The 15,694-nt window shown below is 42.5% G+C and overlaps 1 protein-coding gene across 4 annotated transcripts in view; it reads left to right on the forward strand.

The window, feature by feature from the left end:
- LOC131037392 (ABC transporter C family member 13) overlaps nt 1–15,694 on the forward strand; it is a 361,462-nt gene that overhangs the window by 308,518 nt on the left and 37,250 nt on the right. For 3 of the 4 annotated variants that reach the window (XM_057969521.2, XM_059221855.1, XM_059221856.1), the window contains 6 exons: nt 13,045–13,143; nt 13,404–13,496; nt 13,651–13,761; nt 13,857–14,018; nt 14,162–14,349; nt 14,589–14,778. In XM_057969521.2, the coding sequence (XP_057825504.2) occupies nt 13,045–13,143; nt 13,404–13,496; nt 13,651–13,761; nt 13,857–14,018; nt 14,162–14,349; nt 14,589–14,778 (843 nt within the window). The remainder of the gene's footprint in view (nt 1–13,044; nt 13,144–13,403; nt 13,497–13,650; nt 13,762–13,856; nt 14,019–14,161; nt 14,350–14,588; nt 14,779–15,694) is intronic. The other variant, XM_059221854.1, reaches the window with a different exon arrangement.

The raw sequence follows: 15,694 nt of genomic DNA on the forward strand, positions 1-15,694 counted from the left end.
TTGCCGACACGAATGATCTTCGGATTCTCTACATCACCGAGGTTTTGGGAGTCTCCCTTCCAATATTCTCTGTATTCCGGCAGGTACACCTCCTCTGTTGCTTGCTCTGGTTCCTCTACTTCGAGCCTGTAGCTTTGGAACATTCCGTAATCCTCCATCTGCCAGTGGAAGAGCTCGTTCAATGACCCCGTCTCATCCTCGAAGCACTCTCCTAGTTTGAGAATCCCTTCGTCGTTGGGCTCCCTGCAGCGTCGTCCTTCGTTCCTCAGGTCGCCTTCTCCTTCACCCTCCGATTCCGAAGATGATGCCAATTCCTCACTAACCAACTGTGTCCCGAGGTCTATGATAAACTTGCTTCCTCCATTCTCCATAGACAGAGTGTTCTTCTTCCAGTTGTGGGTGGCCTTGGCTGCCACCAGCCACCCTCTCCCTAAGATCGCATCATACCCTTTTTTCTTTAGTGGGATTACCACGAAGTCCAGTATGAAGGGTTGCATCTCGATGGTAACTTGTTGGCCCATCAGTGTCCCGATGGGTTTGATGCCATGTTGATCTGCTCCCAACAAATTGAACGTGGATGGCCACAACATCGACTTCCCCAGCTTTCGCTAGGTCTCTTCTGGAAGAACATTCACTCCTGATCCACCATCGACGATGGTACTGGTTAGAATGGTGCCAAGGATACCCATCTCCACAATGGTCGGGTTCCTTCCAGTGTTAACTGCCAGTAGCTTGGGGTCTATTGCAGACCCCCCAGGAACATCTGTGTGGTGGTTGGTATTGGTGCGTGGTTGGGAGAGATTATTCAACAACGTTGTTCGTAATTGAGGCATCGTCTGGAGGAGGTCGTGTACCTTCACAGGCACCTCCAGGTTTAAAATTTGATTTAGTATAGCCTCCTCCGCCTCCGGTCGGCTGGAAGTACCCGCCGTACCCTTCGCCTTCGCCCTTTCTCATATCTCTTTCTCAATTTCTTCCCGTGCCTCCCCGTATCCTTCGCTTCTCCGTCTCCGGGTCTGGGCACATTGCGTGTCTGGCTTGGGCGCGGGTTATGGCCAACACTTCCTCTTCTTTGGTTTCCTCGACATTGAGCAAGTTGATGCCGGACTTTGGGCAGGTGGCGTCTTCGTGGTCTCCTGGTCCGCACCATTTGCACAAATATTGTGTGGCCTCTCCCTTCAAGCAGTCTCGGGCGAAGTGCCCCCACTGGCTACACGCTCTGCATTGTACCATCGGTCGGCCTTTGGAGTCGTATTGGATCCAGTTCCTTGTATTGTTATTGTTGTTTCGTCCTCCCCACCGGTTATCTCGGTAGCCTCCTGATGTTGCATTGTTGTTCGCCTGGGAGCTGCCGGTACCGCCCGATGTAGTTGGTTGTTCCTACGTAAGCAATACTTGTTGGTTTCGTGTTTTCATGTTGTAGGGGCATTCTTTGACGGCGTGTCCCAACATTTGGCAAATTTCACAGAATGCCCTCTTCGGGCAGATGCCCTTTGTGTGACCTTCTACCTTACAATCAATGCACCACACGTCTTCGTTTTTGCTCGTGCTTCCTTTCATATTCTTAAATTCCTTCAACATACGGTGCATATCCTTTTGAAGCGCTTGCACCTTCTTACTTGACGATTTGTCACTGTTGCTTTCTCCCGAGGACTCCTCTTCTGCAGAGGACTTGTCCCTTTTCTTCCGCGATGTTTTATCTTCACTTTCCAAATCCATTGCGTGGTTGTACGCGTCATTGTATGAGGTGGGCGGTACAATTTTCATTTTTCTCCGCAGGGATGACCGCAACCCTTCCATGAACCATCTCTTCTTTAGTCCGTCCGCCGGTTGGTTCTCCATCTTCCCCAATAACTCTTTTAACCGTCGGCTGTATGTTCGCATTGTCTCGTGCTTTCCCTGCTTTGTGCTTAATATCTCCGCCACAATCTCATTATCATCTCGAAGGAGTCGAAACTCCTCAAAAGCTTTCTGTAGGTCATCCCATGTTCCCACCTTTGTCTTATCCGCATCAGAGTACCAATCAATGGCTACTCCTCTCAGGGTGGCAGGGAACTGCACCACCCAATCCGCTTTGTCAACTACCCCGTTGGTTGACCATATTGTCTCACATGTACGACAATGTCATACCGGGTCATCATTGCCATCTCCATTGAATTTAGGCAACTTTTGTTTGCCCGCCATCGAGGGGGGTCGTCTTCCTGGAGGTCGCTGTGGCTGTGTCTGTACGCCGCTCCCTCCGGCACCGGTGGTGTGTCCTGCGTGGGTGACTGGAGGTACGGTGCTTTGCTTGCTGTGTGTGGCACCTGCAACCTTACGGTTGTCCTCCCTTCCGTTGTCGCCCGCACCCACTCCTGGCTCCCTCTCGTGATCCTCACTTCGTGGTGTAAGGGATAAGTTTCTAAACTGATCCCGAGTCTCTTCGACTAGATTCCGTCGTAACCTTGCTTCCTCCAGAAACTCTTCGTGACTTCTTACCCTACAGTGGTATTCTGGCGAACTGTAGAGTTCTCCTTCGGCACACTCCGTGACTCCTAGGTTCCCTTCGGGCAACCCTATGACAGTGTAGAGAGTGTAATTCTCTCCGTCTATCTCTGCCTCCGCAACCTCCGTGACACCTCCTAGGTTCCCTTCGAGCAACCCCTCGGCCGGTCGTCCCTCGGCAAGTTGCCTTAGCCTACGCCTTCGTTCTATTTGCTATCTGAGATTCAACGCTCTTTGTGCCACTTCCCATTCGTCACTTTGTATCTTTTTATTTTTGTTCTTATTTAGTATATTTGGCATAAATCACTTCCGTACATAGCAAGCACACACCACGTACACAAAAAAAAAAACTTTTTATTATTTTCCCTTTCGGCCACAATTTATATCAACATTGTGCCAGGATTATTACAGGGTTCAATTTCCCCTTCGCCTCTTGCCATCATGCTCTGCGTCCCATGACGATTGTTCTGTTTGCGCGTCGTCGGCCTCTGGGTTTATCTCACCAACGGGTAGGCCCATCGTGTCTGTGTGCCATTCGCGTCTTCCATTCTCGAGTACGTCTAGGCAACGGCGCCAAATGTTTGCCTCACACGGTAAATGATTAAATGCAGAAAGTAAATGCACAGAACATAATGGAAATATATTAAAGAACCAGTTTCTGTATTAATTCAACAGTCCATGTACATCAAGTGCTTACAACATTACGTTAGACAGGACTATCATGATGATACTAAGAAGGAACGGTATGCAATATATAATACCCGAAGGGGTGCGACCAACTGTCGCGTCCAACTGCCCTTCGGGACGACTAACTAACTGACTGCCGTAACTCATTATTACCAATGACAACAAACATAATATGACAACATAACATAATGATTATTCTCAGCAATAGTGACTGCCAGTCTATCTTCCTCCAGTTCCTTTACCTCCAGCATATTCACCCCTTTTTGCCTTGGACACTCTGTGTCCTCGTGATTTCCTGGACCGCACCATTTGCACAGCAAACTCCCCGCACTGTCTCCATTTTGACATTTCCGTGCAAAGTGACCCCATTCGTTGCATTTTCGGCATTGGATCATGGGTCGTCCTTTTGCGTCGTACTGAATTTTGCTCCTCGACATGTTATTGTTGGACCTGTTGTTACCCCATCGGTTGTTTCGGTACCCTCCAGGAGAGGCATCCGAGTTTGCTACCGGCTTCAGAGGTGTCACTAGCGGTGTGATTTGGTTGGGCTGGGTGAAGAGCACTTGGGTGGTCCGTGCTTTCAGGTTGTACAAGCATTCGTCCTTGATGGAATGTCCTATTACTTGGCAGATGTCACAGAAGGCTTTTCGAGGGCAACTCCCCTTCGTGTGCCCTTCTGTCTTACAGTCGGTGCACCACAGTTCCTTTCCCTCCTTGCCATTTTCTTTGTCAACCTTCAGTTCTTTCATTATTCTTATCATATCCCTTCGGAGTGCTTGTATGGTCTTAGATTCCCCGTCGCTGTCTTCATCCGTACTATCACCATCACTCACCCGACGCTTCCCTCGGGATGTCTTATTTTCACTTTCAATATCCATCGCACGGTTGTATGCTTCATCATATGAGGGCGAAGGGACCACCTTCATCTACCATCTGAGGGACGGTACTAGCCCTTCGGCAAACCATCTTTTCTTCAGGCCATCAGTCGGCTGGTTCTCCATTTTGTTCAGTAGTTCCCTTAGCCTTTTGTTGTAAGCCCGCACACTTTCACTTTTTCCCTGCTTGGTATTGTAGATTTCCGCCAGGATTTCATTGTCATCACGTAGGAGTTTGAACTCCTTTTGGAAGGCCTTCTTTAAGTTGTTCCATGATGTTTTATACTAGGCATCCAAATCTGTAGACCAGTCAATTGCTATCCCTCGCAGGGTGGTGGGAAATGCCTTCAACCAGTAATCCTGGTCGTCTTGTCCATTTGCCTCCCAAATGGTTACGCATGTCTTGCAATGTCTTACGGGGTCCTCTGACCTGTCGCCCATGAAATTTGGAAGCTTCTATTTCTCTAGGGTGTGTGCCATTGTCTTTGTCTGGAGGGTTTTGTGTAACGCCTGGAAGGTACCGTACACGTTTGACCAGGTTGGACCGTATTGCTCCGTACACGAGCCTTCTATGCGTCCACATCCGTCCTCCGTGCTTTGGTCACCCTCGCTCCTATAGTCCCTCCTTCCGGGGGTTTCTGGGTTTGACCCTCCTATTTTGTTTCCCTCTGTCAAGGACAGATTCCTGATGTTGAACAATGTCGTTTCAAAGATATTGGCGATCTCTTCGTGCAGAATCCCGTACCGCCTCCTCTCCTTGTTCAGAGTACTCCGACAGACTGCTCTGCGACTCGGCTCCAGAGTCTTCACTCGAAGTCGAGTGTGGAGCCTGGTCCGCGAGATCCTCCTTCACTACGTCAGGAAGTGGCAGGTTCCTAGCGACCTCCTCCAACTCCTTCCACGTACACGGTCTCTGTCTCTCTCGACTACGACTCCGACTCACACTCTAGCTCCTACTACGTCTCTCCGGACTCCTTGAGTCGGCAACTTCCCTGAGTCGTCATCTCCATTTGACCTGTTATTTTATGCGGAGGGATCTCTGTACAGTTCCCTCATCTACTCCTTTGGTGGTAGTGGTACGTCTGTCTATGTTTGGCTGTAGGGGCATTAATTGTCGAGAGTACAACGTCAGCTCGTATCCCTTTCCTCTTCCTCCCTACGGTTCCACTCTTCGTACCTTTGCAATACTTGTTGCCAACGGAGTTCCCGTGCAGTTTCCTCCCTTTGGTCTTGGAGTGCAATCAGATTTTTGGTGAGCAACCTTGGAATGCTCCCGAGCAGATCAAAGACGGGAGTGTTGACGGTGAGTTCGCCTCGTACCGTGCCTTCAGAGACGGCCCTCTCCTGAGCCTCCCTCTACATGTACTGCATGATTGACACGTCCCACAACTCTACCAAGTCTGCCGTCAACTGATCCTCTCGTGCCTCTTCCTCGGTTCTTTCTTCGTGTGTGTCACTGTCTACAACAGTCAATTGCTGGTTGAATGGTCGGCCCATTAATTCCTTCTACCTACAACCATGGTCATCTCCAAGTTCGTACAGGCAACGGTGCCAAAATGTTTGTTCCCTACTGTGAATGATTCAAGTTTTAGAATGAATCACGGAATAAGCACAAAACATATACCAACAATACAACTATGCAAGTAACATTCATATGGCAGAAAGATGTTCTTTTATTGTATTCCCAAAATATTCAGTACATTAACATTATTGTCGGGGTTCCCTTACATGGCAATATATACTATCTGGCGGTTGACCGTGTTGGATTTTGCCAAGATCAAGAGGTCAATGAAATGTACAAGATAGAGACATAATATGGGACAAGAATAAACTGTATTCTCATCAATAGAAAAATGATCAATAATTGTTGTTACATACAATGTAGATGAGCCTGCTTATATAGGCAAGGCTAGGGATATGTATGAGCACACAAATATGTCATGTGGCTCAATAAGAAACAAGGGTAGGTAGGAAATAGGTGTGGGTAGGTAGGAGAAATAATACAATATTCCACATGAGGTGGATCACCCACCGAAGGTGGAATTATCACTCCACTATAAGTGGATATGATAGTGTAATAACAAGATCAACACCATAAGAGGTGGAATTTCTCCTACACACACTATCCCAATGTGGTACAAACACCCAAGTGTCTCATATCCAAACTACTATGAAATGCATTATCCTAAGTAAACTTAAGTAAGTGTAATAATATCCATGATGAATAATTATTTACACCAACACCCCCCTTAAGTGCAACTTAGGGGAATGCACTTAAGTCTACAATGCAACTAAGCAATGCAAGATGGGTCCCGGCTACGAGGCCATGTTAGGTACCCATGAACAAATGCAAATGCATGCAAACCAATGCAATGAAATCTCTCACAAAGTGGGAAAAGAGAGAAAAACCCAATGGGAAAAAACCCTCCCCCAAAAGAGAGATGAAAGCTATACAAGAGAATTCTCAAAGAAGAATGTGAGGAACAAAACCCCATGTGAGGAAAAAGTCCCCCCCATATGAGAGAAGAAGAGAAGTCAAACTGTGATCCTCCCTCAATGAAGAATCTGCACCAATGATAGAAGCTCGATGTATGAAGAAACTGCTCCACGAACGTCGAACAACATTCCTCCCCCCTTAGGAAGAAACAAAACCAAAGGTGTATCCATGAAGTCTCCCCTATCATGAAGGGAAGATGTATGAAGAAAACTCATGATGAAAGGAATCTCTGAAAACTGCTCAAGTGTCCCCATGTTGATGCTGAAAGATACCCCTTCCAAAGGTGGTAAACTGTGCCACACTGCTGAAAAAGGCACTCCAAGATCTAGTGGAGATGGATGTAGAACAATATCCAAAGACTCATGTGTCTCCTCAAAGAATAAAGAGACCTCCTCCAACTGCTGTACATAAGTATCCACAATCATGTCAACCTCGAAAGAATGATCATGTAGAGAATGAACAAGAGGGTCAGAGTGTGCCCTCACAACAATCAAAGAAGAATCACCTTCATCAAAGAGAAGATGTATGTCATCAATGATGTCTCCCAAATCTGCAATGTAGGATTCCACAAAGAAACCTGCAATGTCTGTCAAGTAATCATCCCATGAATCTGAAGCTGGAAGACAATGAATATCCTGCTGCACTGAATCACATGAAGGCAAAACTGTCGCACTATCTGCATCATCAGGTGCAATAGGTGATGTGATATCAATATGAGAAGATGAAATACAAGACTCAAGAACTGGGTCACATGTGAGAATCCCCAAGTTCAAGTGTCCAAAGTTCTCCTCAAAATCTGAATCATCACAATAAGTTTGATCATCATGTGTAGAATCATCAAATGTGAAATCATCATCATCAACAAAATCTGAAAAAGAGTATAACCGAGATGCATGATCAACCACCCCAGTTGCAATGATAGCTCTAGTCTCCATGTCTCTAATAAAAACTGAGTCAGGTGTGAACTCCACAACTCTCTTAGTTGCGCCATGTGTGATTTGATAGATAGAAAGGAGATTGTTTGTCAAGTGGGGTACACACAACACATCATTGAAGGAGTTATCCCCAATGTCAATAGATCCTTTCCCAATCACATCCATGTATGTATGATTGCCCATCAAAATCTGTGGCATGGTGCAAGGCTCAAATGTAGAGAACATAGACGGTGAAGATGCCATATGATGAGAAGCCCCTGGATCTAGAAGCCATCTCTCTGAGTCATGACTGATAGTAGCACATAGAGCTTTTCCTTTTCTTGTTCCAAAAGAGTGAGTTTTTCCACTTGTAGAAGCCATGAATGCTTGCCCTTTTCCTTTTGAATGTGAGGAAGTGGAAGTTGATGAATCATCCTTCTTGTAGACTTTAGGCAAATCAATGTTATGCTTTTTGATGATATGTGTGAGCTCATCAATCTTCTTAGTATGGCAACGATGTTCCTCATGACCAATCTTTTTACAATAAGCACAAGTAGGTCTCTCCCTCTTTGGTGAATTATCTCTCTTGGAAGAGGATGAATCTCCTTGTTGTGGAGAAGATTGTGCTTTTTCTTTAGGCTTTGATTGCCATTTCTTCTTGTTTGAGTTGTCCTTTCCTTGATTTCCTTTGTTTCCTTGATTTGCCACTAATGCTTGAGACTTAGAAGAAGCCTTAAGAATGCCCATGCTTATCAACTTAGTTTGTTCCATTATCAACATTTCATTGAAAGCATCAAATGTAGGCATTTTGTAGCTTGAACCCATTGTCATCCTATGAGTTTGGAAACTAGAAACAAATGCTGCATATTCTTGTGGAAGCTTCCCTATCAAGTTGAATATCAATTGAGTATCCTTCTTATCAATGCCACAATCTTTGAGTTGTGCCCTCAACTCATTTGCCTTAGTGACATAATCTTGTATAGTATCAAAGTTCTTGGGATCTAACATGGTGAGATCACTATCAATTTGATATCCCCTAATCTCATCAACTTGACCATACAAGTCTTGAAACTTTTGCCAAGCATCCTTGATTAGAGTACATTTCTCAATATGAAAAATGAGATCCTTTGATACATACTTTCTTAAGGTACCAATTGCCATGATATTTTTAGTAAGCCAATCTAAGTGACCAACTGGATCAGCCTTAGGATCAGCTGGAGCAACAATAGTTCCATCAATGTAATGAGTGAGTCCTTTTTCCATAAGTTTACTCCATGCATCAATTTTCCAAGTAGCATAATTATGTGGAGTTAAGAGAGGAAACTTAGAAGAACCCATAGCAGCAAAAAGGAAGGAACACAAGAGCAAAAAAGAACAAGAGACACCCCCCCAGATTCAATCAATCAAAGTACCCCCCCTAAAGTGATGATTTTGGCACTTTATACTTAGTGCGATTACAATGAGCCACTTGCAAAACAAGACAAAGTGGGCTTATGATGCAAATTTTACAACTTCTCAAATGAGATACAAGAGACTTCAATCAATAGTGCAATGAATCTAACTGAGATTCAAGCAAATATACAAGTACCAAGAGAGCCAAAAATGGCCAAGATCTGAAAGTACAATTTCTACTGACAATGACATCAATCTGATAGCATCATGTGAAAGTAGATGAAAAAATACGCACTTTCAAAAAAAACGGCACCTAAAAAGGAGGTCGGATGACCCCAAACGAAGCCTCTGAAGTTGCAAAAATTGGGATTACTCAGGGACAGTCACCAAAAGCAGCATTTTCTGAAAAATCCGTGCATCAAAATCAAAAAATTCTTTCACCACTGCGGAGAGCACGAAATTCTAGCCCATTTCAAAAAAAATTGCACCCAAAAAGGAGCAAAAATGAGCAAGTTATGGCCATTTGAAGTTGAACTGCAAAATCAAAAATGCAAATGAGAGGGGGTAAAAAAAATTTCAAACCTTGCTGATGTGGCGCTGACATCAGCAAAACACTGTGTTAAATTTGACGGCCATATGACCGTCGCGAAAACTTCGCCCTCTGACTGGATGTCCGTACTGTACTGACAGCTGGCTATGCGATCCGTACTGTACGGATGCTGATGTGGCAGAGTGGCTGGGCGATGATGTGGCGCGCTGATGTGTCACTGTACGGATGATCTGGTGGCGTGCTGACTGTGCAAGAATCTGCGTGGCGTACGGAATAGATGACTGGGTTCGTACGGATGTGTCCGCGTGGCGGTGAGTTGGCAGAGGGCGCCGAGAGCTGGCGGAGAACCTGCAGAGGCGAGGGCCGGCAGTCTGAGACGAGCGGCGCGGCCCGGGAGGAGGCGGCGCTGCACGGGCAGGGGAGCCGCCATCGGGGAGGAGAGGACGCGGGAGGCGCCCCAGCCGAGCGGCGGCGGTGACAGACGGACGCAGCGCCGGGAGCGGAAGCCGGGGCAGAGCCGGGAGCCGGTGGGCGCGGGCGCGGGTACAGTCGGTCGGCAGACAGGTACGTTGCCTGCGAACGGGTACGCGCGCGCAGAGTGGTACACCTGCGACCTGCAGGTTATGGAGGTACGGGGGGGGGGTCTGCGGACCCCCCAGAAACTATTTTTTTTTTTTATTATTTTTTTTTTTTTTCAAAACTTTTTCAATTTTTTTTGCTGATCGAAATTTTTCAATTTTTTTTTTGATTTTCAATTTTTCGAAAAACAATTTTCAGAAAGAAATTTTATTTTATTTTTCTGAATATTAATAAAAAATTTCGAAATCCGTACGATATAGGCAAAAATGGAGAAAAAAATTTTCTCACCAAAATAGGCCAACTTTATAACCAAAATTCATGGAAATGGCCTTCCGAATGCAATGGAGAGGTCGGATCTGGTCTAGGACGCCTCCAAATGATGATGCTCCTCAGATCTGCCTCTTGACGTCACAATAATGCCTCTTCAAGACGAATCAATGAAGCCCCAATAGCTCTGATACCATGTTGGATTTTGCCAAGATCAAGAGGTCAATGAAATGTACAAGATAGAGACATAATATGGGACAAGAATAAACTGTATTCTCATCAATAGAAAAATGATCAATAATTGTTGTTACATACAATGTAGATGAGCCTGCTTATATAGGCAAGGCTAGGGATATGTATGAGCACACAAATATGACATGTGGCTCAATAAGAAACAAGGGTAGGTAGGAAATAGGTGTGGGTAGGTAGGAGAAATAATACAATATTCCACATGAGGTGGATCACCCACCGAAGGTGGAATTATCACTCCACTATAAGTGGATATGATAGTGTAATAACAAGATCAACACCATAAGAGGTGGAATTTCTCCTACACACACTATCCCAATGTTGTACAAACACCCAAGTGTCTCATATCCAAACTACTATGAAATGCATTATCCTAAGTAAACTTAAGTAAGTGTAATAATATCCATGATGAATAATTATTTACACCAACAGACCGAGGTACCAACCGTCGTAACTGACACAGGAACCCACACGGTTGACTCCAAACATATCAGTAACTTTAGTTTTTTTCCCTAATTACGATCTAAACACTAAAGTGCAAATCCTCTAATGAAAATATGAATTGGAGAATGAATGAATCGACGGTCAAATGAACTAACCTCACTTTGCTTATATATAAGTCTAGGCGGCTACATTTCTAGGTCGGCCCCCTAGAAAATAATAAAAATGAAAAATATTATTCATATGTCAAGGCCGACCTGCCTTGAGAAATATTTATTAAGGGAAAATAACAAATGAGTTAAGGAGAAAAAATATCTCCCGACGCTATAACATTAACAAAAACACTAATTGAAAGTGGAACAAAAATTAATGTACCAAAAATGGAATATAAATTTGAATGCTAGTCTCTTTTGAAATTGGGGATGGTACGCTAGCAAAAAATAGAATTTTCATCAAGTGGCTTTGAATGACTTTGATGATTTTGCAACCTTTCCTTTGATGATGGCTAACCCTCCGGAAAACCTTGAAAATCTACTCGTACATCCCTCCTTTGTATAGGCGTGTAATTCTTCTATTATGCATGCTTGAATATGTGCTGACAAAAAACATGTTTTGTATTGCCAGGTGTCTAAGCTTAGACACATGCCTAAACACTAGGCAAAATGACAACAAAATTTTCTCCTCCTTTGTATTGGCACATGCCATTTTCTAGGCATGTGCCTATACACTAGCCTATTCAAATCGTAAAAAATTTCCCTCTTTTGTATTGGTGCATCCTTTGCTTTAGACTCACACCATTACATTGAATGAGAATTTTTAATTTTAAAACTTTCTTTGCATTGGCACAACCCACTTAATAGGCACACACAACTACATAAGGAAGAATCTTTTTTATTTTTTTAAAAAGGTTTGTTTACTCCCTACGGTGAATATGTTTCAACTTCACGGAATAAACAGCGAACTACAGTATGCATAGAACACGAATAACATTCACAACAACATAGGCAGAATGATATACCTTCATTGCATCTTGTAATGGATAGCACAACAGTAAGCAAAATATATATCTTCAATCACCATCCCCCTGTTCCCGGTACAATGCCAGAATATATACCACTCGGTCGGTTGGTGAAGAGGCCAACTGCCAGGAACTACTAACTACCTACAGGAACTAATTACCCATTGCATTGCCATTCCAAACATACTAACCATACTTTATTGAGCTGCGGCATAATTGCCATCTACATCAGCCCCCCAAAAAAGAAGTCGTCTTCCAGGTGACTAATACAAAATGGGGCTAATACTATCATACTACTACTACTGAGAACTAGGAAGCTGAGAGGACATCCCTGGAGTAGCTGAGGATGCTAGACGCTGCTGCTGCAGGAGACTACTACAAGGTCTTCCTTATCCCTCTTTGCAAAGTGTATTCCTTATCCCTCTTTGGTGCATCCATCCTTCACGTGCCCTTGTCAAGGAAAATTCTTTGATGCATGAGTGCTACTGGTCTCCTTAATACACATCTTGAAATTCATTTGTAATGGCATACCTTTCTCCTTTATGCACACCAATATTCACAGCTGTAATTTTAGAAAACTTCGATTTTTCTTTCCTAGATTGGGGTGCCTACAATCTCTTCCATGCACCTGTACACTACCTTTATATCATCCTTTTCTTTAGCCCATATCCTTCATTGTGCAAGTCTTTTCCATTCTTCTGTGCACCTCATGTCAACAGATCCTATTTTTTTAAGCCAGACTCATTTTCTGCATTTTGAGACTTGTTGAGTGTAGGAACATGCCAACTACAAGGTCACCAATGCTTGTTTAGACTCCTTTTATCATACTTTGTTATTCTTCAAGTGTTTGAATTGATGATCTATGGGGTTGGTAAGAAGAACCAGAAAAACAATGCATATAAGATAAGATTTTGGAACACGTCAGACTAGATAAATGAATTTTTTATTTGATAAGGCTGACAAAATACGATTTTTTTTTGTATGGGTACAACAATGTTAGCTGTTTTTATAAGTTCATGTACTGAATTGCTTTCTATGTCTAAATATAGATATGCCAAGTTTCAAACATGAACTGTATTTTTTGTGTGCAGCAAATTTTTGCCTCTACAAATCATAAGCACGTCATGTTGAATCAACAAGCTTCTTACTCAGAACTTGCAGCAAGTGTTTGGCTCTCTATACGTCTCCAGGTCTGATATAATTACATTTTTTATGACCAATGCACTTTTGCTCTAAATTTGGTCATGTTTATCAGATGTCTTAATAAAATACATTGAATGTAACAGAAATCTTGTGCTCGAGTAACTTACACTGAAGAGTCAAACAACACTTATTGAATGTAATTATGTAACTAAAGAGCTCTTGAAGAATTTATGTTTTCATAGAAGTGAAAGAATAACTCAACAGATTTATATTGAAAACTTATAAATGTTCATGTATGTAACTTCAGTTGTTGGCAGCATTTGTCATTTATTTCATTAGCATCATGGCTGTTATTGGTCGCTACAAAACATTGCCTTTTAATTCTGGCTCAGCAGGCCTGGTATGTTTTATGTCTTATCAAGTATTCAGTTTCTACTGACAATGTTTTTCTAAAGTTCATGATCTTATAATTGATGACAATACTTCCTACTTGCCAAGTGGTTTGTGCATTATTTATTCCCAGTTAATCATTGTGAATTAGACTGAAACTGTAGGTAGGATTGGCTCTATCATATGCGATTCCAATTATTTCACTGTTGAATGGTCTCCTTACAAGTTTTACAGAAACTGAAAAGGAAATGATTTCAGTTGAGAGGGTACAGCAGGTACAGAGTTGCAAATTTTATCTTGTCTGCCTTTTCAAAAGTAAACGATTTGCTTCACTTCTTAGTGTTTCTTTTAAGATCTTTCCTTATCTCAGTACATGGAAGTTTGTCCCGAAGAAATGGAGGGAAACTTATCTGTTGATCCAAGCTGGCCAAATGAAGGACATGTTGAATTCAATAAGGTTACCTTGAGATATATGCCATTTTTACCACCAGCTCTGCAAGCAGTATCATTCAGTATACACGCAGGGGAGCAGGTTTCTCAATTTTTCAAATTTTATGATTCATCATACTGTTGAATTCAATAAACATGTTTTGAGAGAAAAGAGAAACTCTAGGGAGTGTAGATATGCGTTCTCATATTTCAGTGGATGATTTTGATTCTTCTGATATATGACAGGTTGGAATAGCTGGAAGAACAGGTGCGGGAAAGTCTAGTATCCTCAATGCCTTATTTCGCCTCACTCCAGTCTCTGATGGAAAAATATTCATTGACAATGTGGACATTGCAAAGGTTGCTCTCAAAGAACTCCGGTCCAGGCTGACTATTGTCCCTCAAACTCCATTTTTGTTTGAAGGAACATTAAGGTAGGTTTGCCACTCAACAAATGCAACTGACTTTTTTATGAAATTATTTTTGGCATTTTTGGTGAAATCTTAATTTCAAATTCTTCTGGATTTATTTTTCTAAAAGGGCAATACTTTTGTGAAAGATCATTCTTATTTAATTTGTAGTAGAAATCACAATGAAGTCCATTTTTAAGGCTTCTGGCTTGGACATGAGTCTACCTGCACGAAATGAACATGTTAGCTTGCCTTCTTTGTAGAGAAAATTTGGATCCCTTCGGTAACATTTCTGATAAAACTATATGGGATATCCTTCAAAAGTGCCATATTAAGGAGGCAGTTGTATCAAATGGTGGGATCTATAGCCATGTTACAGAAGAAGGGAAATGCTTCTCCACTGGTCAGCGCCAATTACTGTGTCTAGTACGTGCATTGCTGAAGTCTTCCAAGGTACGCATAAATGGTCACTATTTCCCAATGTTTTGTTCATATGAATGCAGTTGTGGTTAACCATGTACTCAATATAATTATAGAAAAGTTGGATAACCAAAACTGTAGAGAGACAAGAACCAAGATGCAGGATTCTATGCATTTTGTTCCAGTTCCTATCTCAGTGCATCTGTTTTAACTTAGAAAGTGTAAAATAATATAAACCTACACAAAAATTGGGAATTGAATTAAATGGAAAACAACAAGATTTAGATCTTCATCCCAATATGTATAGAGAAAAGTAAATACCCTAAAATTTATTGAAACTACTACTTTCTAGCATTTGCTCACCAATTTTTGCCAAACACCTTAGTTCAATGTCTTTCCCTCATATATTTGGTCATCTATAGTTTTGACCTATCTAGTGCCAAGTTTGTAGTGTCTAACACAAGGCAAAACTAAGTTAGGAAATTGAACTGAAATTGGGAAACCAACAACATGAGCTAAACCCTTGCAGAAAGTTATCTTGGCAATGGGATTTTGTTTATTCCTGTCTTCAAAATCTTCTAGGCTTATGTGCCCTAGTTTTGTGTCTCCTACTTCTAACAAAGAATTATCCAAAATGAGGGCATACTCATATTCTTGGTATTCAAACTTCATTTTTCTGAGTTGTAGAGAGCAAGAGATGGTGGTGGCTTGTATCTAGGTGGAGCTCAGGGATCAACACACTTGAAATTTGAGTGAAGAATCATATAGTAGAAATCTATGTTGCTAGGTTAAATATAGTGTAAACAATATATCAATAATTTTATAGCAAGAGAAGATTACCTACCTTGGAATGTAGGTTGGATTTTGATGGGAACATTTTTTGTAGAGTAGGAACAATGAGTTTTGGTAAAATGGTAGGCTTAGTTGAGTAGCAAGTTCACAAGAGCTT

The sequence above is a fragment of the Cryptomeria japonica genome, chromosome 5 (genome assembly GCF_030272615.1).
Source record: "Cryptomeria japonica chromosome 5, Sugi_1.0, whole genome shotgun sequence".
In the NCBI taxonomy this organism is placed as follows: Eukaryota; Viridiplantae; Streptophyta; class Pinopsida; order Cupressales; family Cupressaceae; genus Cryptomeria; species Cryptomeria japonica.